The sequence below is a fragment of the Odocoileus virginianus genome, chromosome 4, assembly GCF_023699985.2.
Source record: "Odocoileus virginianus isolate 20LAN1187 ecotype Illinois chromosome 4, Ovbor_1.2, whole genome shotgun sequence".
Classification (NCBI taxonomy): Eukaryota; Metazoa; Chordata; class Mammalia; order Artiodactyla; family Cervidae; genus Odocoileus; species Odocoileus virginianus.
This window is the reverse complement of record NC_069677.1, coordinates 56,669,151-56,694,143: the sequence shown is the minus strand read 5'-3', so window position 1 is coordinate 56,694,143 and position 24,993 is coordinate 56,669,151. Positions and strand designations below refer to the sequence as shown.

General features: G+C 34.7%; 1 protein-coding gene across 5 annotated transcripts in view; it reads left to right on the top strand.

The window, feature by feature from the left end:
- TSC22D2 (TSC22 domain family member 2) overlaps positions 1 to 24,993 on the top strand; it is a 46,320-nt gene that overhangs the window by 10,975 nt on the left and 10,352 nt on the right. For 2 of the 5 annotated variants that reach the window (XR_011487320.1, XR_011487321.1), the window contains exon 2: positions 14,928 to 15,086. The exons of 2 other annotated variants lie outside the window; for them this stretch is intronic. Coding sequence is in view for 1 of the 3 variants with exons in the window: in XM_070466595.1 (XP_070322696.1) it covers positions 3,107 to 3,178 (72 nt within the window). In the remaining 2 variants the exon portion in view is untranslated. Of the gene's footprint in view, positions 1 to 3,106; positions 3,179 to 14,927; positions 15,087 to 24,993 lie in introns of all 5 variants that reach the window. One more of the 5 variants, XM_070466595.1, reaches the window with a different exon arrangement.

Sequence of the window (24,993 nt, the reverse complement as noted above, 5' to 3'; positions counted from 1 at the left end):
ATAGGAAAACAGTGTTTTCCTTTAGCATGCTGAAATAAATTCAGAGTAAGCCACACCTCAGTCTTTGAAGAAATGCTTATTTGGCTTTATATTTAAATTAGTATCTTATATTTATATATAAATACTTTATATTTAGTTTACATTGACATCAAATATGTTGTTAGAAAAGTGGTTTCAAATTTTATTTCTTGAGCAGAAGAGCATTTGTGACCAAATCTCCATAAAATTCAGTATTTCTAACAAATTTTTAATATCAGTTGCTGCTTGATGCCTTCACATATCATAGACTGTGAACTTGAAATGCTCCCCATTAACAGTGTTTTTTCCTTGGACTCTTGATTTCCTCAATTTTACACCATTCCAAAACAAAAGTCTTTGATCTGGCCCTTCAATATTTACAAATGGCCCTTTTGAAATTTGTGATCAACTAGGTTTCATAGACTTGATTCCTTTAATCTGTGCCTGCTAATCAGTGTTTTGAGATTAATTGTTGCTATTTGCTAAAAATCTCTCAGTGTATGGATAACATCCCAGCTTAAGTGTTCCAGAAACCAAAAATTTCATATTTTTAAGACTATCTTAAATGTTTATTCCTGGAATCTCAGCTATTTAAAAATTTTTATACTGCATAGATTGTATAACTCCATATGGCTTATTTATTTTGAATATGTATGTAAAAAGCAATTCTTAACTGCCAGCTCTTGCAACCTAAATGTATTTGTTGACATGTTCTAAAGACTTCTAAGTACACTTATAGTATTGTATTTCACAGATTTTTTTCTTTCCTGCCCCCAGGATACACATATAACTGCAGATACATTCTTTTACACTTCTACCTTTGACTTATGAGAAACATTTCATTGTTAGTATCTATGCTAAAATGCTGGAATTTCATAACTAAAGTCTTGTGACTTTATTTAAAACCAATTTATTTCCATTTGGATTTAATTCAAATTAAATATGTATGTTTATATGTTTCCAAATTCAGGATCTAAAGATCTTTTAAAGTATATCACCCTTAAAAATATACTGTAAATGTTCTTTAATGAATTTTTAATTCCAGACTTGCAAATTAACTTCCAAGTTTACTCTTTGTTATTTTCTTATATTCACTACCTTCCTCTTTATGTTACTTTGTTAATTTTAAACCCAAGGTCTCCAAACAGACCTGTGTGAATAGCAAACTTGTTCCCATATGATCTTGGATGAGACTGCTAAAGAAAGCCAGATTGAGTTTTCAGTTGGTTTAGTTGGCTTTCATTTAATTCGGCAGACAGATTGTCTAAGTACAGTGAAAAAAAAGATGTAAATACATCTACAGAGGGTACAAGTTGTTAAACAAACAATAGCAACCTCTTAATTCTCTCTTGATATTAGTCGGTCTAGTCAGAGTCAGTGCCTTCCATTGCCTTGGACTTAGTCACGAGAAAAGTGCAGAAATAGAAAAAAGAACAGAAAGGAGTTGAAGTAGGGAAAGCGAAAAGAACACATACTGAAGACTCCTAATTAATCAAACAGTTGCATTGGTGACATGCTGGCATCTAGTGTCTATCTGCCTTTCTTAGTTTGGGATCATCTACCTTGCTGGTTAAAACTTAAAATGCCCCCCCCTTTTTTAATTCAATAGATAATATATCTTAACTTGAGTTTTGTAATCATGGAATTCTCTTGAGTGTTTTATTTGATGATCATTGATACTTGGTTGTTATTCCAGTGGAACTCGGACATAGTTTTCTTATTGTACTAATAATACTGCAGACTCTCCTAAGGCACTAGTTAGATCTCAGAATTTCCATGTTGTATCTGAAGTTCATTTTGATGGTAAAGATAATAGCTGTCACTTACTGAGCATTGACAGAATGCCAGGAACTTTATATATAGTCTCAGTTCTTGAACCACCCTGCAAGTCTAACTGGTAATATCACCATTTAACTGATTAAGAGACAGACCTAGAAAGGTTAAAATTTAACTCTGTTGTATGCTTAGCATAGTAGTTTAAGAGTATAAATGCTGGGACCAGATTGCCACTTTAGGTTTGTGACGGTCGGCAAGTTCTTCTCTCTGATCCAATTTCTGTGTCCATGAGATGGGAATAATAATAGCACCTACCTCTTAAGACTGTTGTAGTATTGAGTTAATAAATGTAAAGCACTTAGAACAGAGTCTGGTATGTGATAAGCACTTAGCTTGCTTATCCTTAGCTTGCTGCTATTATTCTGCTACAGCATGTATCAGGAATTATAGAAGTGACGTGGCAAGTGTACAGGTTGGGAGTTGGGGAGACTATGGAAATATGCCGAGGTGGCAGAGAAACTGTTGGAAAGTAGGTTTGTTGAAAGGTAGTCACCTGAGAAACAACTTCTGAGATGCAAAGTGAAACAAGCGTGTCGGAAGCTTGCCCCATTAAGATTCTGTAGTACAGCCCTAAGGGACATTTCTCCAGGGAGTAGTAGAACTGGATGGCGATAAAGCGCATAAGCTCTTACCCTTTAAAGGGACACTGTGCAAATGTGAGAAATTAGAAAGCTCCCCTCTAGTTGCAGCACCATTCTTTGCCTTAACCCAGGGAAACCACACATAAATGGACTCTGAAGGTGGAAGTTGTGCAGAGTCCAACCCAGAAAAGGACTCGGTCACCATCAAATCCTATCAAGTCGGTCCTGTGAAGAATTTTTATATTATGAAGGTTTAACTTACTTTATGTGAACACTATACCTGAGAACAGCTTTGTTAAACTGTTGATATGTGTAGGGATTTATAAAGGCATCTGATACAAAATAGTTGCTAATTAAGCTATGAGTTGATCACGCTCATATGCATATAAACATACACACACACACACAACTGGATGCTAGTTAGTATTTAATTTTATCTATATTACCCCATTTTTTCCTGCATTGTTGTCAGGGTCTGCTGGATTTTGTCCAGCTTTTAAATTTCTTTTGAAATGTTTTTAATCAAGCTAATTTGGGTGTTTTTTGTTTTTGTTTTTAATTAAAGTGGTTGCACTGTGTTAGAAATCTAAAATATTCCTTCTTTTTGTGAAAAGTAGTGATTTTACTGTACTTTCTCAACTTCATTTCCATTTGATTCTTGGGTCTCACAGGAATCCTTCAACTGCTTTCTACCAAGCGTTCCATTTGAACACGGTTCAGGAATCAAAGAACCTCTGGGATAGGTATGAATACTTGCATATGAAATGCATACATGCAACAGTGTATGCATGAATTGCTTTGCACTATATACTGGTTTCTCATCATTAAAACTGATCTTTATTATTTGGGGGGAGGGGGCGGAATCACATGGTATCTAGCATGAGACAAAGCAGCAAAATAAACCAAAAGGACAATATATTTTAAATAGAATATAAACATACTATCTTTGCATTTTAAAGTATGTTTTTGAAGGGCTTACTCTATTGGATTTTATTACATGAAATGTCCCCTTACCCATGTGTGTTTAATATAAAAACATGTTCTATTAAAAAAAAAACTACAGTTAACTTTGTGCTGTTTTATATAATTTCTCTCTAAAAAGCCTTAGTGACTCAAAGCAGAATGTTATTTCATGTTAAGAAATTGGGGAAGGGAAAAGACTAAGGTATCAAAGTAGCAATCGTTTAATTCTTGGCAAGACATTTTAACCTTAAGATTGTTTGGTCACTATATCTGCATTACAGTTTTATAAACCCCTAAAATAGTTTTTCTCACAGAAATGTATAAAATTTTTTTTGTAACTTTTTAAAGTATAGACTGAAGTCTTGGACTTCACATATGGCAAAAGATACTTTGGTTTATCTTTCTGCTTAATACACATTTTAGATAGTATATGCTCTGTTCACTTATTTTGCTGAATATTTATTAGCACTCCATCAATCTGTGTCTCATTAACAGAAGCTGAGTGCAAACAATGTTTTTAAAATTCACACAAAGCTTTGTTAAATTCTTTTAACTCTGCCTGGCAGCGCATTTGTGTCCTTTGGCATAATTTAGATAACACTTATGGACTCAACTCTATCTCTCATTAGAATAAAGTATTGCTGCGTGCATGTACATGTCAAGCTAAGACATGGTCTGTAACAGTCTTTTAATTCTTAGGCTTGATTTACTGTATCACTCAGGATATTTTCTAACTATCTTTTTGATAATGTGTTCCTTACTTAACTGGAAATGTCTTTAAGTGGTTGCTTGTAGAACAAGAAGTTTATAATGTATAGTGCTGTATTTGTAGATTCAATTTTTAAATTGTACAGCTATAGCAATATCAAGACATAAATGTAAATTGTGGCATGAAACAGCATGAAGTTTTAATCATTCAGATGGCTTGCCAGTGTAGCCAGGGTGAGTACTTTGGGAATGTACTTTGTAAAAACTTTTCCCTTAGAGAAAGGAAAAATCATACTCTTCTTAGAAATGTTATAAAATGTTTTTTAGATATGATAATTTATTTGAAATAGCTAACTTTCATGAGCTACCATGATAGCAATATGAATAATACACATTATTTTCATGGAAATGATGTAGAAAGGTTTAAACTTTGTATAATTCGGATCTAATTGAAAGGTTTGCTGTCATCACACAGCAGCCACGGAAGTTGCTCCCTCGTCGCCCATCACCCTAAATGCTCCTCACGTCTTCTTCTTTAGATCCTAGAAATATTTAAGGTGTCGGAAGTGAGGCAAGTTGCTGTATCTGTAGTTTCTCATGGATTGAAAATACTTTCTCTTCTCCTTGGAGCTCTTTTGTCCAGAGCCAAGAAGTGCAATGGATACTTGGAGAGTTGTCTGTAGTGTTTTAGTGCCAAAGTGTAATCAGAACTTTCATTCTAGATCAGCCATTCCTCACTGGAAATTGACTTGTTGTTACCAAGATGATAAACTCAACCCTGTGGAAACTGACTAGTTTCCTTTTAGCTCTTCATCTAGCTTAATTTTCAGTTGAGAAGAGGAGTAGTGGCTGGCTTTGTTAGTTCTAAGCATCCGCAGCTTCAGTTAGGCACCTATAAACTTTTTAGTAGTTTAATACCTGATGAAGTATTGTGGGACTGTTTATTCTTCTTCATTGCAGACAGATTAATGTGTGTTAAACTTTGAAAAAGGTCTCACCAAATTGCCTTGTTCATTTTTGACTATTACAAATTTAAGCTTTTAAAAATATTACTAATTTGGCAAGTCAGTATTTTTTAAGGATGATATTATTAAATAGAACCCATTAAAGGATTTAAGGGGCTATACATGCCTTACATCATTTACTCACTAAGAGGTATACATTTGTCCATCAGTGTAGATATATATGGTTTTTCAGGCTCCCATTTATGAAATCTTGGAAATCATTTTCAGTAGGGGCAGCTTTTAAGCCCTGTGCTGATTTTTATTAAACCTGCCCTAGATACCTGAAGATTCTTGGGTTCGCCTTACTCAAAAGACTGGGATCTTTTTTTTCTAGAATTCTTTTGGCAGACTATCTTTTAATCAAAATATAGGTAACTAATATATCTGTCTCACATTGACATAGAGCTGTCTAATGGCCTTTTTGTTTTCTCTACTACTTAACTTAGAATTAGCAAGCTGAGAAACTGTGTCAGTCTGCCTCTGCCTGTATGTAGACAGTTCCTCTTTCTGTTGATAGCCAATGCTTTATTCAATTATTATACTGAAGTTGAAGCTCCTGTCAAGCCTTCCTTTCCCTTTTCCTGTAGGTGCCATCATTTTCTGTCTTCCCCATTTGTTATTTACAAAGTCCTCAGGGAATCAGTCAGCTGAAACCATCACCAAATAAAGAACAGTAGATTCTAATAGCTAAAATAATACAACTTTTTCTTAGGAAACCCAAATTAATTGCATTGACTATTTTATTAAAATGAATAATGTAGCTTCCAGGTTTTACCTTTTAAGCTCTGTGTCAATGTTTAGTGATAGCCTAGCCCGTTGGCATTTCAGAACAGTAACTTGAAAATTTGACTTCCTATTTTTCTTCTTTAAAAAACCAACTTTCCAAACTTAATTATTGGCATTGCTTTGTTGCATCACAGAATTAGTTTAGAAAGTTACCCTGATAATCACTAGGGGATAGGCTCTCACTGGGAGTCCTTTGTGTGCATAAGCTAAGGGTAAGAATTCATAGCAAACAACTTTTACCCTGTTGTAAATATCAAATCAGGAAGATAAAGGAGTACTAAAGGGAAGAGACTTTACCTCAGGTAGACTAAAGAAAAAAATCAGGTAGCTTGTAAGGATTTATCCTTATTGATAAATACTTAGAAATGTTTCTGCCTTAACAAAGAAAATACTTAAAATGTAGTTAACAATTGGAGTAACAGTGGCTAGGTACACCATCCTCTTGAGTCTTTTTGTCCTTCCTTATGACAGCAGTAATATTTAAAAGAGAAATGAATAAGGGAAGTAGTGTACATGAATTATTAGCTTAAAATGAATAAGTCTTTAGGTCTTTTACTTGGCTACTTGATGATTTCAGTTAAGTCTTTATAGTGATTATTTACTTTCCTCTATTTATACCTGGTTTATAAATTGTTGCATTAAAATGTTCTTATTAAATAACATCAAGTATTTTGTGTTAGGAGTATCCCAAGTGGCTCAGTGGTAAAGAATCTGCCTGCCAAAGCAGGAGATGCAGGTTTGATCGCTGGGTTGGAAGAGTCCTTGGAGAAGGAAATGGCAACCACTCCAGTATTCTTGCCTGGGAAATGCCATGGACAGAGGAGCCTGGTGGGCTACAGTTTATGGGTTGGCAAAAGAGTCTAATACACCGTAGCAATGAAACAACAACAAATTTTGTGTTAGAAAAGGTGTCCAAGATTTCCTAGGGTTATGAGATTCCACTTTTGAAGTTAGGAGTAAATCAGAACCAAACTATGAGACGATTTCTTCTCTCCTCCTCCAGGAAACTTGGATACATCATTAACACCCACTTATTAACCCAAAGGGAAAAAAATCAAGTTTCAAGAATTAACCATGGTGGGCTGCTTGTTAGATTGTAACTGGTTAGTGTGCTGTCTTGATAATTACACTGTAAGTACTTTGAGGATGTGAGCCCAAACTGTTGTGTAACCATACCAAATACATTTCTGAATAATTTGTACTTTAAGTACTTATGTAATTTATTATCTGATTGTATTTTGACCAATTCCAATTAAGAGTATCTAGTAGAGGATAATCAGAGATGCTGAAAATTAGAGGAAGTTTTAATGGCCTGTCATCTTTCCCAGGTGGCACTAGTGGTAAAGAACCCGCCTGCCAGTGCAGGAGACATAAGCGACCCAGGTTCAGTCCTTGGGTGGAGAAGATCCGTGGAGGAGGGCATGGCAGCCCACTCCAGTGTTCTCGCCTGAGAACCCCATGGACAGAGGAGCGTGGCAGGCTCTAGTCCAACAAAGTGTTGGACACAACTAAAGTGACTTAGCACCTCACCCTTTTTAGGACTGGATCTCAGAGTTAGAGGAAAACATAAGAATATGCTTATAAAATGTTCAAATGACATTAAAGCAGGAAGTCATAGCTATTATTAGATGATAACATTTGTGAATTTAACTGTCCAAAGTATGTGCAGAAATTCAGAAAGTGAAAGAACATGTATGTAAATTCAGGAAGGTTGAAACTTAAGCTGAATAGGTAGAGTAAAAAGTACCTAGATACACTAGTTGACTGTATTTTGTAGTTACTGGTTAGCAGATGACAGGCCTGCCACAAAAGCTAATGTAATGTGAGGCAATATTTATATAACTAGAATAAATAGGAAAAGATGGTGACAGACTTACTGTACTTCATTTCTGTAGGCTGCTTGCTCTAAATACAAAGTTAACTAGAAAGTCTAATTTATATTCCACCTGGACAGCCAGGTGGGTATTTCAGTAGGAAGACTTGAGCTTATTTTCTGAAAGAAAATGGGTCCTCTGGGAAATAGCCCTGCCATCACTAGAAATAGTAAAGTGGTCTTCCTGGCTATTAGGAATGTTTGAGGTTTAGAGCCAGTTACTTTTCAAATCCCTACTATGCAGAATATCATTGCGCCACTTAGTTCTAAAGGAAGAAGGAAAAGAGATAAGAAAAGTTTTGAAATTGATCCACTTCATTCTATTTTGTCTTTGCTGCCCATTAGTTTCAGAAAACCTCAAAGAGCTGTGTATTTGTTTAAGAAATGGAGGCTTAACAGACCTTTGGAAGGTTAATAAAGTTCTTTCCCTATCAGGACAGATTTCCCATGTCAGAGGCAATTAAGTGTGGCCACAAATTTGGAAACCAGTGATTGGGTAGGATTCAGTTGTGCGGACATGCTCAGCCGCTTCCCTCAGTTGTGTCTGACTCTGCGACCCTATGGACTATACAGGAAAGAATACTGGGGCAGGGTTGCCATTTCCTTCTCCAGGGGATCTTCCTGACCTAGGGATCGAACCCTGGGTAGATCCTGCATTGAAGGGAAATTCTTCACCACTGAGTTACCCGGGAAGCCCCAGAATTTGGTCATGCAGAGTTAAAGGACTGAGAAGCCACGCTCTGGTTAGAGGAAATGCTGTGAACCACTGGAAGTATATGGTACGGATGGTTACATTTGATTGGTGCGTAAAACGTTTGAAGAAAACAGAGAAGATGGTAGATTCGTTAGAGACCAGATATATTAGGAAGGTAACGAAGGTCTGGATTAGGCAATAGAGATGAGGAAAGGGGCTCCCTAGGTGGCGCTAGCAGTAAAGAGCCTGCCTGCCAATGCCAGAGATACTAGAGACAGGTTCGATCTCTGATCTCTGGGTGAGGAAGATCCCCTGGAGAAGGTAATGGCAATCCACTCCAGTATTCTTGCCTGGAGAGTCCCATGGACAGAGGAGCCTGGTGGGCTACAGTCCATGAGGTCACAGAAAGACAAGACTGAAGTGATTTGATGTGCTCACACTTAAGAAAGGAAAGAATGGTTACCAGAAGGTAAGACTTAAAGAATTCTGCTACTGATTACGTATGACAGGGAAACAGTCAAATTTGACTTTGTCAGACCTAACTGAAAGAATAGTGGTACCATTACTAGTATTACTGAAATAATTGGTTTGGGAAGAAGAAAATAGTAATGAGATTTTGCTTTGAGCCGAAGAGCCAGTGGAAGGTCAAGGTGGAAATATTCAGGTTACAGCTCTACCTACAAACCTGCAGCTTGGTGGAGAAGTTAAGGCTAGAAAAGATTGAAGAATATTTTATTTATGTGTTTCTTTGTTTATATTATTATTTTACTCTAGAATTCAGGCTTTAGGAAAGGCTCAAGTTTTCTAGGAGCAGAGTAGTGGAAAGGGGGCAGGTCAGGACCTTGGGCAACACTATCTACATTTAGAGAACGAGGGAAACTTTGAAGAAGATAAGTGGTCTTAGAGACTAGAAGATTCTAAGAATATTAATTCTTACTCAAAAAGAAGGGAAGATATTTGAATCTCTATTTTGAAAAAATTTCAGATTTACAGAGAAATTATAAGACTAATACTGTTGACCCTTGAACAATGCGGGGATAAGGGGTAACCAACCTTCTATGCATGAAAATTCCCATGTAACTTAGAGTCAGCTCTCCATAGCCACAGAGTTCCTCCATATCTGTGGTTTTGTATATGTGGGTTCAACCAACCATAGACTGTATAGTGCTGTAGTATGATATGACTTTGGAAAAATCCACATATGAAGTGAACCTGCACAGTTCAAATCCATATTGTTCAGGAGTCAGCTGTACAAAAGCGTTTCAGTAATCTTAACAAATTTGACATATGTTAGCATTTAATCACACTTGCTTTATCATCCTAACATAGTTTAGGAACCATTTAAGAGTAACTTGCAGATATCATGTTCATTAATTCCAAAATACTTTAGCATATATTTCCTATTATGTAAAAATAGTATAGCTACCAAATTCAGATTTGTTAGACTTAACTAATATGTAGCATACAGTTCATGTACACATTCTGTTGGTTGTCCCAGTAATGTCCTTCATGACCATTTTTTACCTGATCAAAGAGCCTGAAAAGATGACAGATTACATTTAATTATGAAACATTTGTCTTTTTTCCTCCTGTCTTATATAAATAAATATTGTATAAGTCTTCTTTAAGATTGGTTAAATAGTCACTAAAAAAGGAAGTGCCAGTGTTCTGCTTGAATAACGGGAAAATGCATCTGCCTTTTTACAGGCGCATATCTTTTTACAGTCTATGTTACAGGGGTTGGGAAGGAGAGAGATGAAAGGGTGTGCTGACTAGGATCCAGCTAAAACAACTACTGGGAAGGAGAAGTTTTTTAAAAGAGTCCTATTTCCTAAAGTTTAGTGGGGACTGGCCAAGGAAGGAGAACATGCGAATATCAATGAGGGTGTATCCCTTACGAGAGAAACTGAGGTATATTCATACACCAGCTTTTTCTTGTACTCTGGTTTTTATACATATGTATTAAGCTGGGATTTTAATTATCTTAAGTAGAGAAAAATAGTATAATTTGAAGACATTCTTACTCACCACTTAGGTTTACAAAATATGTGATTGCTGTCCTTTATAGTCTGTTTTATCCTCCTAGTTTTATTGTGATAGTTGCCTAAGGTGGCTTGTTTCCTGCCAGATTTTTAACCATAGATCTGTATCTCATTGTCTGAAGTGGTATTTCAGTGGATCCTAAGCATTTGTTCTCCTGTCAGCTTTTCTGTGACTAACGGAAATGGGACACTTGACATGCTGATACTATTTTCAGCATGTGACTGGACTTCGGAATTGGTGATGAGAAATTATTAACTGTTCATTGATTATGATATGTTTCTTTGTGCGTGTGCTTACTGCCTTGCTCTTTAGTTAGTAAATTTTCTCCATATAAGTCACGACAACCTACCTACACTGAAAGGTCATGATAGTTATTTTTAGGATGAAACTTGAAAAGCAGTTTTAAAACATGGACATAGTTGGTGAGGTCTCTTTATTATTGTTGATATTAATTGTTTAACTTTTCACCAAATAGATTTTAAGTAAATCAAACCCTTGAACAGAACAATGTGTGTATAATATGCTAAACCCATCTCTTTTTTTTTTCTACAGAATCTAGGACTCTGTAGCAAAGCTTTTTAAGAAAAGACTCATACTAAATTTGTTCAGATGACAAGGAGATTCAAATATAACCTGAAATTGTTGAACCAGATCAAACATACAACTGTTTGGAGGTTTTTTCCATTCTAGTTCCTAACAGTTTAAAAATATGAATTCATACCTCTTCTGTGTACTGAAACCTGCAGATAGTTTTGGCAGCCTATTGAGGAGAAAGAACTATTAAGTGGAAATACTTTAATATTTTTATTTTCAGCAGGATTTGGGTTGGTAGATAGTTAGACAAGAGAAATGACTGATTCCATTCCAGCTGACATTCTTTGTGTGTGTGCATGTACTTGTACTAATATTCTAAATCGTTCAAATCAGGAAATGTGTTAGATTTTTGTGATTGCCATAGATCATTTATATGCATTTGCTTTCCAGAAGTTAGCTTCTATGTTTAGGTTTCACTTGACCACTTCTAAAATATTTTCCACGTTTGACGAGTAAATTTAGATAGACGGCAATAATTTAGAATATGTATTCATTGATAAATATCCTCAGGTAGCATTTTTATGCTGTTTTGTTTCCTGGTTATTGTCAAAGTGTAAAGACTTTGGTTATAAATAGGAAAAGATTTGGAGGATGCTCATGGTATTTTTTTCAGTTTTTAATTTAATTGTGATATTTGGCGTGGAAATAGTGGTGGTGTAACCTATATCCTGGAAGCCAGAAACGTCTTTCTACATGTCTACTTGGTGGTAATATCGAGGTAAAGAAGTATTCTCCTTCTAGCCCTGTGCACTGTTAGAAGGAGAACAAGAAGGGAAAAAAGAGTTGTTGTGTCTGACTAATCCCACTCCTGTTCACAGTGTCTATTAACGATTAATTTTCAGAAAATTTCTGTATTTACAACAGCTGTTTCTTAGATATTACTTAGTCCAGAAAATGTTGCTAAATACATGTCTGGAATGGTTATGACATAGTTTGTTTCACGAAATTAGATGTTTACTCTTAAACATAACGTGATGATATTTGAAATTTTAAGAACAGTTCTATTTGCTTTATGTTCTGTTCTTAACAGAGCTCAAAGTCAAATATGCAGCTTTCTGTTAACAAAGCCTACAGAATGTTCTTGCGTGTTTTTGAGTAATACATTGCTGGCTTCCACTTACTTTGTTTTTCCATTTTTATCTTCTGCCACCGCCAATTTCAATTTTTTGGTTTTTTTTGGTATCCCGTATAAACTTTTTTTTGAAAGAGAAGTGTAAATCATTGGGAGTAAACATGATGGACTGATCTGTCTATAACTATCTTGTTTAAAGCTCTTTTTCCAAAGCTATATTATTTTTATATGTTAATTTCTTGAAACACTGTCTTTCCAGTATTCTTATTCTACTAGGTACATTTGGACTGATTTTTTTTCCATAAGTTTATCTTTGATATTTCTAGCCTGATTTCTCTTTTACATATGGAAAGTCCATATGTAATTATCAGGGTCATGAGGGTTTGCTCCATATCCCCCCTTTCGCCATTAAAAAATAAGCATTTCTGACCTTTTATAGAAAAGCAAGCATTGATTGTTATAATGTGTAGGAAATCTCAGAACAGTGTAGTGAACTTTTTAAATAATTGTTGTTTACGCTTTAAAATGAAATTTTGTACCAAAAGAAGCTAAGCACATGCTATCAAATAGCAAGTTCCTTTAGGAACTCATATATAGGTCTGTCTGATCTCACTTACAAGTTCTCAAACGATGACTTGGGAACCGCAGACGGCCCGCCTCTCTGCCCTATGCTCGCTCGTTTCATTCTGCCCATCTTAAGTCGGCCATGAAGCTGCTAACTGACGGTGAACTTTAGCCTGCTTCTTGCTGGGCTGAAAGGACATTTAATAGCTCATTCTCAGTTCAGTAGAAAGCTTTTCCTCAAAAATTAAAGAATGAAGTGCTAACTATGGGAAATATCCAAGATTTGTTTTTGATAGCAATCTTGCCAGAGATTCAAGATTATGAATAACTTCTAAATAAATATTCATTTTTAGGAGAATCTAAGTTAAATTTTAAAGGATGTCTAATTAATCATAACTGTTTTCATCTACAAGCACTTCATTTACTCAATTTTATTTCAAATTTTTAATAAGAATTTCCTACATGTTAGAATTTAGTGATTGAAACTCCAGTTGTGAGCCTTGTTCTTGGTAGCAACTAATTTTGAGAATGCATGCTTGGGGAAAAAAGTGTCACAGTACAAATAATTAAATCTGCTTTATATGGCTGGTTTAATTCTATCTTTCAGAGATTTTTTTTTTCCAGGCGATACAGTGCTTTTTGTTAGTAGGTCCTTTACTAAAAGTAGTCTGCCATTTAAATGACCAGTTCATCAAAGTCTTACAGATAGGCAACTTACCAGCATTACTGATTATATAGTTCAAGATGCATTTAGTTTGCTAAATATGGCTGTGTATTGTATCTTCTCATGGAGAGTAAATCATTAAAGTAACTTAATTTGTTTTTTAAAATATGGTAGTATTTTGGTTGATAGGAGATGAGAGTTGCGTAAAAACATTCTAAAAGCTCAGTAGTGTTGATGAAATGACTACAACCTTCAACTATTATTTATCCTAATAAATATGGATTTTTGCCTTCACCAGGTGATTACATTGTAAGGCTGTCCTTTGAAAATGAAATCTTTGATTTTGTTGAAGTCAAATGTGTTGTCAGGTTGCATTTGGAAAGATTATATTTGTAAATTAAAAAAATTCAAGTAGACCTTCAGACTACATAGAAGCCTTTTAAATGACCTTGTGTATTTAATAGAAAATTTAGCATTAAAAGTTAAAATCTATAACAACATAACTCCAGCCCCCTATATTTGGGTCAAATATCTCTGGAGATGGCTGCAGAGTTTCCTTTACGATGCTGTCTTTGAGTTTTTTATAACTTTGCACATTTAATCTTCCTCAATAAGGGCTTTCCTCTTTCCCTCTCCCCTTTTCCCCATTATGCCATTTTATTTAGGGGTTTAATGTAGGCAGAAATGTGCCCATAAATGTGTGGGTTGCCTTTTTATGGATTACTGCTGACTAAAAATATAAATAAGCATTCTTATCCAAAAAGAAAATTCAAACAGAAAATGATAACATTACCTTCCAATGAGTAAAACAGGTGCCCAATTGAAAGCTTTTTTTATAAAAATTTAATAAATTTAAGATTATATTCTCAATGAAGTAATTTTTACAGTTGTTTAATCTTCCCATCCCCATATTTTCTTCCATGCCCATAGCGACTTAGCAGCAGCAGCAGCAAACACAGATGAGCAGTAGGATTACTTTTATGTAGGATACATAGTTATATCTATTACATAAAACACGTACTAAAATTTTATTCTTTCCATCGTGTTGTCTAATTTTTAAACTGGAGATGATAAAGATAGTCTTGAATTTAGGTATTAAGTTGAATGCTGTCTTGAGCATTTAATGATTGATATAGATTATTACTGATTCAGCCACCTGTGCTGTGTAAGTCTAGAAACTGATATGGTTGTGGACCAAACAATATAACTCAAGTGCCATTCTGCAGGACTACAAAGCTCTCTATACCAGGTTATGGTGTTAAATCATAATTTCTGGATCATGATCTTAAACCTTTGATGGGTTCCATTTCTACTTGACTCTTTACTGACAAGTATTCCTGGTGGCCTGAAAGTCCATGTTATTTAAAGCTTGAAGTATCCAGATCAAATATGAAATTATTTTACATTAAAAAAAAAGTTAAGTACAAAATATCAGTTGTGTAATCATGGTAGAACATAAACCTTTGCTATAAAAGATTTTTAAAGGCTATTTGATTAAAACACTTATTTACTTAAACTCTTTGCTAGAATTTTTTTTAGAATTCAGCATCGGAGGAGGAATGTGACATAATAATGATCGAAAGCCGAAAGTTTAAAAGTTGTGATGCCCTCACATGGTTGAAGGGTTATTCTAGCTTCTAAGGACTGAATGTTGTCCACAAGAGTGTCTCATCAGGTCATAAATTGGTAAGACTTAATGGATTAGATTTTATGTATTATACCTGATGTTATTGTATTGAGATGAATATTTATGAACAGACTGAGCACACTGTATAACGTAAGAGTATAGTGTTAAATATATACATGAAAACTTGGAATTTTTAATACTTGGAGTATGTAATCCTTTCAGGCTATATCTTTGCAGTGGTGTTTAATAAACAGTTTAAAAAATAAAGTGACATCCTATATCATAGTATGATTATTTAAATATTGCTATCGCATCTGCTGTAGATGCTTACAATATAGTTAGGGACCCCATATACCTTCTAGTTAATATCCCAAGAAATATTTGAGAAATACTAATCTTTTATAGAAGTTTTACATCCATTTTTAAATAAAATATAATTTAAATTAATTACTTGTAGGATTTTATTTTTCATTAAAAAAAGGCATTTTTAATGCTGTCTTTAAAAAGATGAAGAAATTCTCTCAGTTCTTAATTGAGAATACCTAAGATAATAATATCAAATGAAAATAATATACCAGAAGTCATTATGCATTATTTGTATACCCTGAGAAAACATTTCCTTTCAGAACTATGTTCTGCTTAGAAAGCAAGAATTTGTAAACTTGTGTTATAATATGTCTTCTAATTTCGCTTTGTTTTACACAGCTGTATTTTGTAGGGAAACTCTTAAAATAATATGGTTTAGGTTAGGATAATACAGTTTAGATTTAGGATATCTTAATCCTCAATCTGATCATCATATTTTGCATATGAAGAAAAAGAATCTATGTTAAGATATATTTCCAAGGTTATACGGAAAATATTAGAATTCATTATTTTTCACTAAAATATGGTACACACATACTGCAAGTCTGTCAGAGATATTTGAAAAAGCATCATCTAAATAGACTATGGTATCTATTTCTAATCTTAGTCAGAAGTATGTTATTCTTTTGTACACATTCATACTAATTCTTTTTAATTATATTCTAAATTGCTCCAGATAATAGTATTCCATGACTTCATTTTGATCATATTTTGTATATAAACTTAAAAGTTTCTTAAACCAGTAATAGCAATCAGTGGTAGTCTGCAAGGAACTGCAACAAACTAATAGCAGTTGTCCCTTATTCTATATATGTTTTTCATTTTTATTTTTTAATAAGTTTTAATTTCTTTAGTAAGATATCTGTGTTTAGCAGTCAGTGGGTAGGCTTAAGAGGGTCATGAAGCCTGTGGAATTTTGGATAGAACATTATGTATGTTTTCAGTGAAAGGTTCAGAGCATTTGCCAGGTTTTCAAAAACAGTTGGGTAACATTGCTAGTGTATGTTTGTGTCTAAGGAGCAGGCCTTGTTAGACACCCAAATATGTGACTTATGAAAGAAATTTTTAATGAGTAATCTGTAACTCTTACTGATATATATTCAAGGCTAGTTTAAGTGATCATTAGACTGATGGAACAAATCAGAGCCTAATTGCTTTTAGTTTAGAATAAATCCTTTCAGTCTCTGTGATCAAGTGCTGATTGGATTTCTCCCCAGAGTAGTTGTTTTTTTGCTACTTAGGGTTTACTATATATCAGGGACTGCTAGGTAAAAATATGCAACATGATAACATGCCAAATATTTTTGACCTGTTATTTAATTTTCACAGCAGATGTATCGATGTTATCAACAGCCTCAGTTTTATAGAGAAGGAAAGTGAAAGCTTAGATTAAGGAACTTTCTCAGGTCACATAGCCATTAAGTGGTGAAACTAGGTTCAGATCTAGCTTTCTCAGTGGAACCTGGGCTCTCAGTTGTATGCAGGTCTAGAGAGTAACCCTGGAAAACTTGAAGGATAAGATAAGGGAGAATTTCATATTGTATGAAGATGTGAATACATAATTTTGATTTCCTTTGAATTTTAGTAGCAGGGGGTCATCCTCATTATAAAACCATCTTTTAAAGCACTTGCCAAAAAATAAATTTGATAGGTTGCTTACTATCTAAAATTATTTATTGCATTGTAAAATAACCTCCATTTAAATTTAATGCTTATAATTATAAACAAGTGTATACGTATTATAAAGTTTTAGTACTTACTGGAATAGTATTATACTAAGTATAACCATTAAAAAGTTCACCCTTTAGTATTTAGGAGCTATAAATAGGAAACACCATCAGCAGTTTAAAAAGCTACTTCAGACTACAAATTTTTGGATAGGGAGATGAGTCAAATGTAAAACCCCTTACTAAGCCACATCACATTTGCCCTTAGTTGTGAATAATTCCATTAAGAAACCTATTTTATATTTACTTTTAAAATATTTATGTAACATTTATTTTTGGGGGGTCGGAAAAACAGGATTTTTTTGTTGAGCAACTACTTGTTGCAAGTCCTTTTCATTGGTTTAATTTTATCTTCAGATGAACTCCAAACCTTATAACCTTTAGCCTGTTTTTAAGTGTTTGTAACAGAGTTCCTGTGTCTAAATATGGCTTAGTAAATCTACGATAATATTACTGCTTAAAACAAAAACAAATGAAACTGTACCTTACTAATACAAATTGTGTAGTTAACGTATTAAGTATTTACCATGTGCCAGACACAAATGCATTATCTCACTGAACCCTAGCATCTAGTCCGATTTATTATCCTTTGGAGAGGCTAAGTAATTGGTGTGGAGTCATATCATGAAAGAAATCAAATGGGGATTCAAACCGGGGTATGACTTCAGAGCAAAAACCTTTTATTTGGTACCACTTCTGAGTCTAGAATTATAAACCTGAGTTAGAAGAGAATGTAGTGGTCATTTAGTCAAACCACTTGTCTTAGACTTGAATTATGTCTACCACATACGTTCCAAGTTGTCATCTAGCCTTTGAACACCTCCAGTGATGTTTATCTTAGCTTCCTGGTCTTCTTTCTTTTTCCATTTCATGTTGAAACCTTTTATAAACCCTTCTTGTATAGCAGAGACTCTAAAATGTGAAGCAGAAAAATACCTTGCCATCATTTAAAAATTTAGTAGAGAGGTTAGGTTCATGTAAAGATGTAAGCTGTACTACAAATTCTATGGAAACATTGAACTGAGAATATTCTGTAGTTAGTTACATTAGTTTTCATAGCAGCTGTAGTCAAGAATATGGGTTCCAGTTCATGGCCATAAGTCATGGTTTTTAGTTCTGAAGCTCTTTTTCAATGGATAAGGCGACATTTCTTAACATCTTAGAGATCACAAGATGTTTCCTCTCTTCCTAGTTGTTGATTCTAGAGGTGATACAAAGATTTCACGGGACTCCTTTATATGTGCATTGATCCCCAGTATAAAAAGAGTGAAGTATATCTGAATTTCTTCTGAATCCTGGATTTACTTCACTTAGAACTTTTACTTGTTCATGATATACACTTAAAGATGTTGACAGTTGGGTTGTCCGCTGTCTCTGACCTGACCAAACCAGCAAGCCTTTGAAGTCCTCTTTCCACTTTCAGGATAGCTTTTGGTTTCATTTTCTTCTTCCCTGTGACTGAATTTTAAAGTCCAACTTTATTTTCCACAAAGTCTACTATGACTTTATCATCCCCATAGAACTGCTAAGTTTCACTGGCATTATTTTGTCAGAAGTAACTGAAAATCCATAGCGCTCTGACTTTTCTTCAGACTTAAGTTTTCTCTACTTCAGTTACTGATGTTATATAGAAACTGTTATACTTTCTTCCTTTTCAGATGAAAGGAATATCAGAAAAAAGTTTATTGGCTTTTTTATTTAAGCTGACTTTGTCAGGGAGGAAAAAAAATTCTAATAAAGTCTTCTCTTTTTTATTATGTTCCTGTGATATCTTTAGTTTCTAAGAGTTTAAGTATCTGATTGATTTCTTAACTCTTTTTCCCAGCACAGTAAGCTCAACTTGCCATAAGTTCATGTTGAACTTACAAAATATAATTAGATAATATATTAAATTAAATATATGGAATAGATGGTTTATTCCATCATTTTATTCAGTTAAATGTTCAGTATCAATTATATGCAGAGTGTTGTAATAAGTAGACCCTCGAGATGAATACAGTTCCCACCTTTAAGGTTTAATTCAAGGAAGAAGAACATTCAGTGAAGACAACAAAAACAGTTATTTATGGAAGAGTCAGAGGGATAGGGCCTGTTGGCAAGAAAAAAAGAGGACAAAGATTATGTCGGTAAAGCATCCCATTTCATTTTATTATCTCTAGAATTTAAATTGATTTAACAAATTTCAGGTCATGATAAAAGTCTAGAAACCATCATAAAAATTTTACATAAATTGATGTGTACAAACTATTGTAAAGTTCTGTCATTAGTCATGTCTATTTTATAGAATTGTTATTGCCTGTAATAATTCAGGACATGGATCTAGGTTGAAATGAGAAAAAGCAGGGAGTCCCTGGTTGGTCCAGTGGTTGACATGGTACTTTCACTGCCAAGGGCCCAGGTTAAAAAGAAGAAATGAGAAAAAGTAATTAGCTGTTAAAACTTTTTGCCATTGATGTTCATTTTTGAGCACATTTCTCCATGAGTGAGAAAACCTTGTAACCCTTTATATTTTATAATACTGCTACTTTATACTTTTCTTTATTGTTCCAGAATCCCTTTTTGAGTTAAGTAATTCTAAAGCAGTGATTCTCAACTAAGGGAAATGTAGTTTAGAAGCAAAACAACACTTTATCTCACTCTTTTGAGTTTTTAGTAATATTTATGGTTGAAATGTCATGTAACACTAAAGAAGGGCATGAGATATTTTTGGTTAAACCGGTTTTTGGAAATTTTTATGTTGGCTTAAGCTGATTAAGTTATATCTCAGTGGCCTTAGGAAAAGTTTCCTACAGTAAGTTAAGATTATTTATATCTAAACAATGAAACTTTAAGATCCTATCAAAGATCAAAGAATTTTACTAATGTTCAAGTCACAGGATTACTGTGCTTCATAAACATTGATGTAAGTTTAAATCTCAAGTCAAACAATTTTTATTAGCATATATTTTGTGACTGCATTGAATCTTTAACAAAGAGTACAAAGTAATCAAAGAAGTACAAAGAAATCTAGTAGGTTTAAAGCATAGCTAGCATTATTTCTTTCTCTGGGAAAGCCCATAAAACCTGTTTGTTAATACTAATCGTAATTTTTATTTGTACCTTACTGCTTCATTTTTAATCCAAGATACACTGCAATAGTAAACCTTAAACACTGTCAAAGTCCAAATTGATCCCAATAATAGAAGGAACAAAAAAATTTTAAGCACTACTATTGTAAAAAGTCTCATATAATCCTTACAGCAATCCTTTATGGTAGGTACAAACCATGACCCATTTTACAGATGAGCAAACTGGTTTCAGTATGTTAACTTGGTAAGAGCACCTCATTAGTAAGTAGTGGAGTTGGGATGTTAAAACGAGCTTATCTAATTCTAAAGCCTGTGTTCTTAAACCCCTTTATTACTCTAGGAGAATTCAGCCTTTTGCTTAGGCCGCTGCTAATAAGTCAACTGTCTTACCCCCAGAGTGAAGCAGAGAGCAAAAGACAGTTAAGCCAAATGGTGGTGAAGTGATAACGTTGACAGTTTTAAATCTTCAGGGCATGGCTTCACAGTACTCTTCTTAGATTTGTTGAAGATGAGCAACTTAATTCTTTGCTCAAACCCAGGCCAACCTATATTTTAAAAACATCCCAAATGCAAAACATTAATTGATACATTAAAAGTAAAATAGACCAGATTTTTTTGCCTGATACAGTGCTCTCTTCATTTCATTGAAGGGTAGTGACCATGCCTGGCACTGTCCCTTTAGTCTAATTCATAATGAAGCAAATGTCTCTTTAAAAACCTCATGATACTTTTACTTTTATTCTTCTGGGTTTATCCCTATTTTGAAACAGTTCCTTGAAAATCTCCATTCTTATTTGTTACTACTCTTGGACTTTGGGGACAGATTAGGAAGGGATATAATATGGTAAAGGTTAATTATTAACCTGGGAACAAAAGCTGGGTTTTAGTCAGATAACCCTAATGGTTAACCTGATACAGTGTTACTTTGTCAAATATATTGTCCATAGAATTACGCTTTTTCTATAAAAGCTTTTTTAAATGACATCTCTGCAGGCATAAATGAAGAGATTAGCCGTAAGACAAGCAAAAATATGATCTCTTCACTGGTATTTGGCATTTGATATTCAAGGGGATAGTCTCATTTTGACTTGTTTGGTTAGGCCTCTTTGCGGAAATGGGATTGAGAGGATTTGTTCACGAATAGCTGCTTAGTTTAAAAAATTAATGTGTGGAATGCTTGAGAAAGAAGAGACAATTATGAGGCTCTTCAGTGAAAGAAATAATCAGCTCTCTCAAGAAAGGGTGGTTTCTTCCCAGCCCGTCTTCTGTGCCTTTTTCCCTGCTGCTCTTCTCCTGTGCCCTGGCCCTTTAACTAGGCTTATCTCTCAGTCTGAGCACACATCCTGACAGCTCCCAAACCTAGCCTCCTTGCCAGAGATGACTCTGTAGAGTTCTACGTACCTGTTTCTAGTAACCTTATTTCTCAACCTTTGTTTCTCCACCGTGATCTATATCCTAGATTCAGCATTCCCAAATGTAGCTTAAAATGTCTCATTTCCATCTGCAAGTTTCTTTACCACTCACTCCCCACCCCTCAAAAAATCTTAACAATCTTTCTTATGACACATTAACCATCTCCCCCCACCCCCCCCATGGGTTGCTCCATACTGAAGACTGCAGTCCTTCTTGGTGTCTGTTATAGGTGACTCTCATTTTGATCATCCCTCTGATTTCTCAAAGCTGCTCTTGCTTGGGTTATAAAACCTTCACTTTCCCTCGCCTCACCCCTGTGACCGAGCATTCTGCAGGGTCCAGCTGTCCCCTCTACTCCTTTACTTGCGTAGGTGACTTTTTAAGACTTGTCCTGAATGTTACTATCCTTTCTTCTCACTGAATCTGCTCCCCTCTTTATTCCCCTCCCCTCCCCACCCCACCCAAACACACACCACCACATTGGAGTAGTTAGGGTGTTTCATAAGTCTCTAAAACTAAATGCTGAAGGAAAAAAGCCTAATAAGAGTAACTTGCCTCTGGGCATAGTAAACCTGAGGTGAGGCTAAGTTGCAATGTGTATTTGCTAATTACACATCTAGTGGTCTTCTCTGTGATGAACACTGTCTAACCTCATGTTCTTTCACCCAATATTTGTTGAGTATTGTGTGTGTGCAGAGGAGACAGATTAGATTTTTATTTTATTTTTTTTTTACAAAAGTGTCATCTAGAAAGGTAAATGTTACTGAGATTTGGCTATTAGGAAATAAGAGGCAGAAGTTTGTTCAGGATTTATGACCTGTTACCACCAAAGGTATTTGAATTTAGGTATATGGATTATTTCATTAGTATTAGCAAGGACATATAGCTAGTTTCAAATTGAAAATGAGAAATAAGAGTAAGGAATGTTTCCTCAATTGTTTGTTTTGTGTTTGGTTAAAATAATAGGGTTCCCCAAGTTTATTAAATACCAAGGAATGTTGGAGAAAGTCAGTTTTGCTGTGAAGTGTAGGAAATGATTTGGAGGTGATCCAGGACAGCTACTTTGTGTTTCAGCTTTAAGGAGAAAATGGCCCCGGAGTCAGCATAGCAGGTCATGTATTCAGGACTCAGATTCGAAGTGTACAGTTTTTGAGTCTTAAGTTCTATAGCATTGTTTATTAAATGTCTGCCAGCCTCGTGGTAGATTGTTAGCGCTTTTGTGTGGTCCGAGATTGATGAGACTGTTAGAGCACACCCTATATGCGAGTGTAGTGTGAAGCATGACTTACTATATTACTTCTGGAAGAGTTACAGAGGGCTTTTCAGAAGAGAAAATGTTTGAGCTGAAAGCTCTGAAAGAATGTAGAGTACTTAGAGTGAGGAGCAGTATCAACAAAGAGAATAAAAGGAAACCACGGAGCATCTTAAGGAGTTTAGGCTTTTCAGCTCAAAAGTTGCAGGCATTTGGAGTTGAGGGGAGGTGAGGTGGGATAGTGTAAAGGTTAGCCTTAGAGATACATTCTTCCCCCACTCCCCCTGCCACACACACATTTGGCCCATTTGTAAGTGATTGCTGAGGAATTCAAAGTTACTTTAAAAATTGTAGATGAATTTAGCTACATAAAAAGGCTGTTTTTATAATAGGCCCACTGCTAGGTAAAAATTTATTCAATGCTTGGCCTCTGAAATGAAATGCAAATCTTAAGAGCTTTACATTTTTGTTTTTATTGCCCTTGGATTTCTTTTTTATCATGTTCTTTCTCCAGTTTTGTCCATTTTCATATACTTACACCATGAAAATTTCCTTCGTTGGTGACAGTGTTATTATTTCCTCATAGTCAAAGGGAAGGAATGCCATACTGTTAACCATTTTAAAGGAGAATTGATCTTAACTACAAAATGGCTGTCCCTTTCCCTGGAAGTCTGTTTCTTAATCTTTATCCTTTTCCTGACACAGCTGGAAAAATTTGAGCTTTTATGTGTTTGTAATGTCTTCGTTCATATTAAGAATTTTTATTGAATTTTTCTCTTCTACTGAAGTTTTGTATTTTGTAGGAAAGATAGTTCTTAAAACCAGTATCAGAAACCATAGAACTTTTACTAGGTTGACCTATATGTTACTTCAATCACCAAATTCTGATATTTTTAGATGTTGATTAACTATCAGCTTCTATCCCAGCAGACTAAAGGGAATGGCTTTAGAATATCTAAAATGAATATATGGAACTATATCCACTATGTTATTTTTCAGTATAACTATGTTAATAGGTTTTTGTCAGTTATTCTGAACATGAGTTGGGAAAAATACCTTCCTAATCTCTCTCCTCCTTTTTTTACTCTCAGATACCAGTGCACCTCTCCGTCTAGATAACTGTCAGTCATATACGGTTTTCCCAGTCTGCAGGAAGTGAAGTCAGCAGGACCGCAGTGTCAGACCCTTAGTTTAGGCTCAGACACCTCGGCTGTGTGTGCTTCACTCCCCTGTGATTACGCGTCACCAAAGGGCCAGTTGCTGCTTTGTAAGCAGTAGAACGAAGTCTCTTTCAGAGAGTCTCCTTTAGATGCAAGCACTCCAACATTGGGGAAGATGCTACCCCCCTCCTACCCCTTTCTCACACCCTTTCTTTTTTCAGTCTGACTCAGAGGAAGGAAATAACTTTTTCATTGTGTCAAACCTTGCCTAATGCCAGTCTAATAAGAAATTACAGTTAGTGCATAAGCTCATTTATCTTATGTAGGTATGATTTTTCATGTTCTTATTACATTTAAGTATTTAGCTTGAAGTAATAGAATGTTAAACTTTCTTAGTTTATTGGAATGTTTGGACTGTAATGGTAAAATTGATATGCTGTTTTCCTTTTACATAAGTCTCCTAACTAAGTTTTTCTATCTTTCATCTTGACTGTTTTAACAGAAAAATATTTTTAGTATGGCTAGTTTTTAAGTTGTTTCCTTAGAGTAGCTCAAGAAAAATATGTCTATAATAATATCAGAATTTTACTATCAAATAATAATTCCCCCAAAATATCATAACTTTGAGGTGTAAAGAAATCTGGAAAAAATTTTAAAAGATCTTACCAATACTTTATTTGGAATTCATTTTTTAATGCAACCCTGTGTAAGCTTATGTAGCCTGTTGTATCTTAGCTACTTATCTGAGAGACTTCTACTACTTAGTTACCAGCATCACTTTGAACAGATATAACTATACTGGGAGTTATGTTTTTAAGTGATTTTAATTCACCCTAAGCCAAGGAAGTGAATTTTACAAGTCACAAATATCATGTATATTAATAGTTTCCTGTGTTAAACATAGTACCTAATCTTTCAGAAAGAAAAAGTTCCGAAAGCAAGTGGGGTTGTTGGTCCTCTTCCCTCCTTTCCTCCTTTCT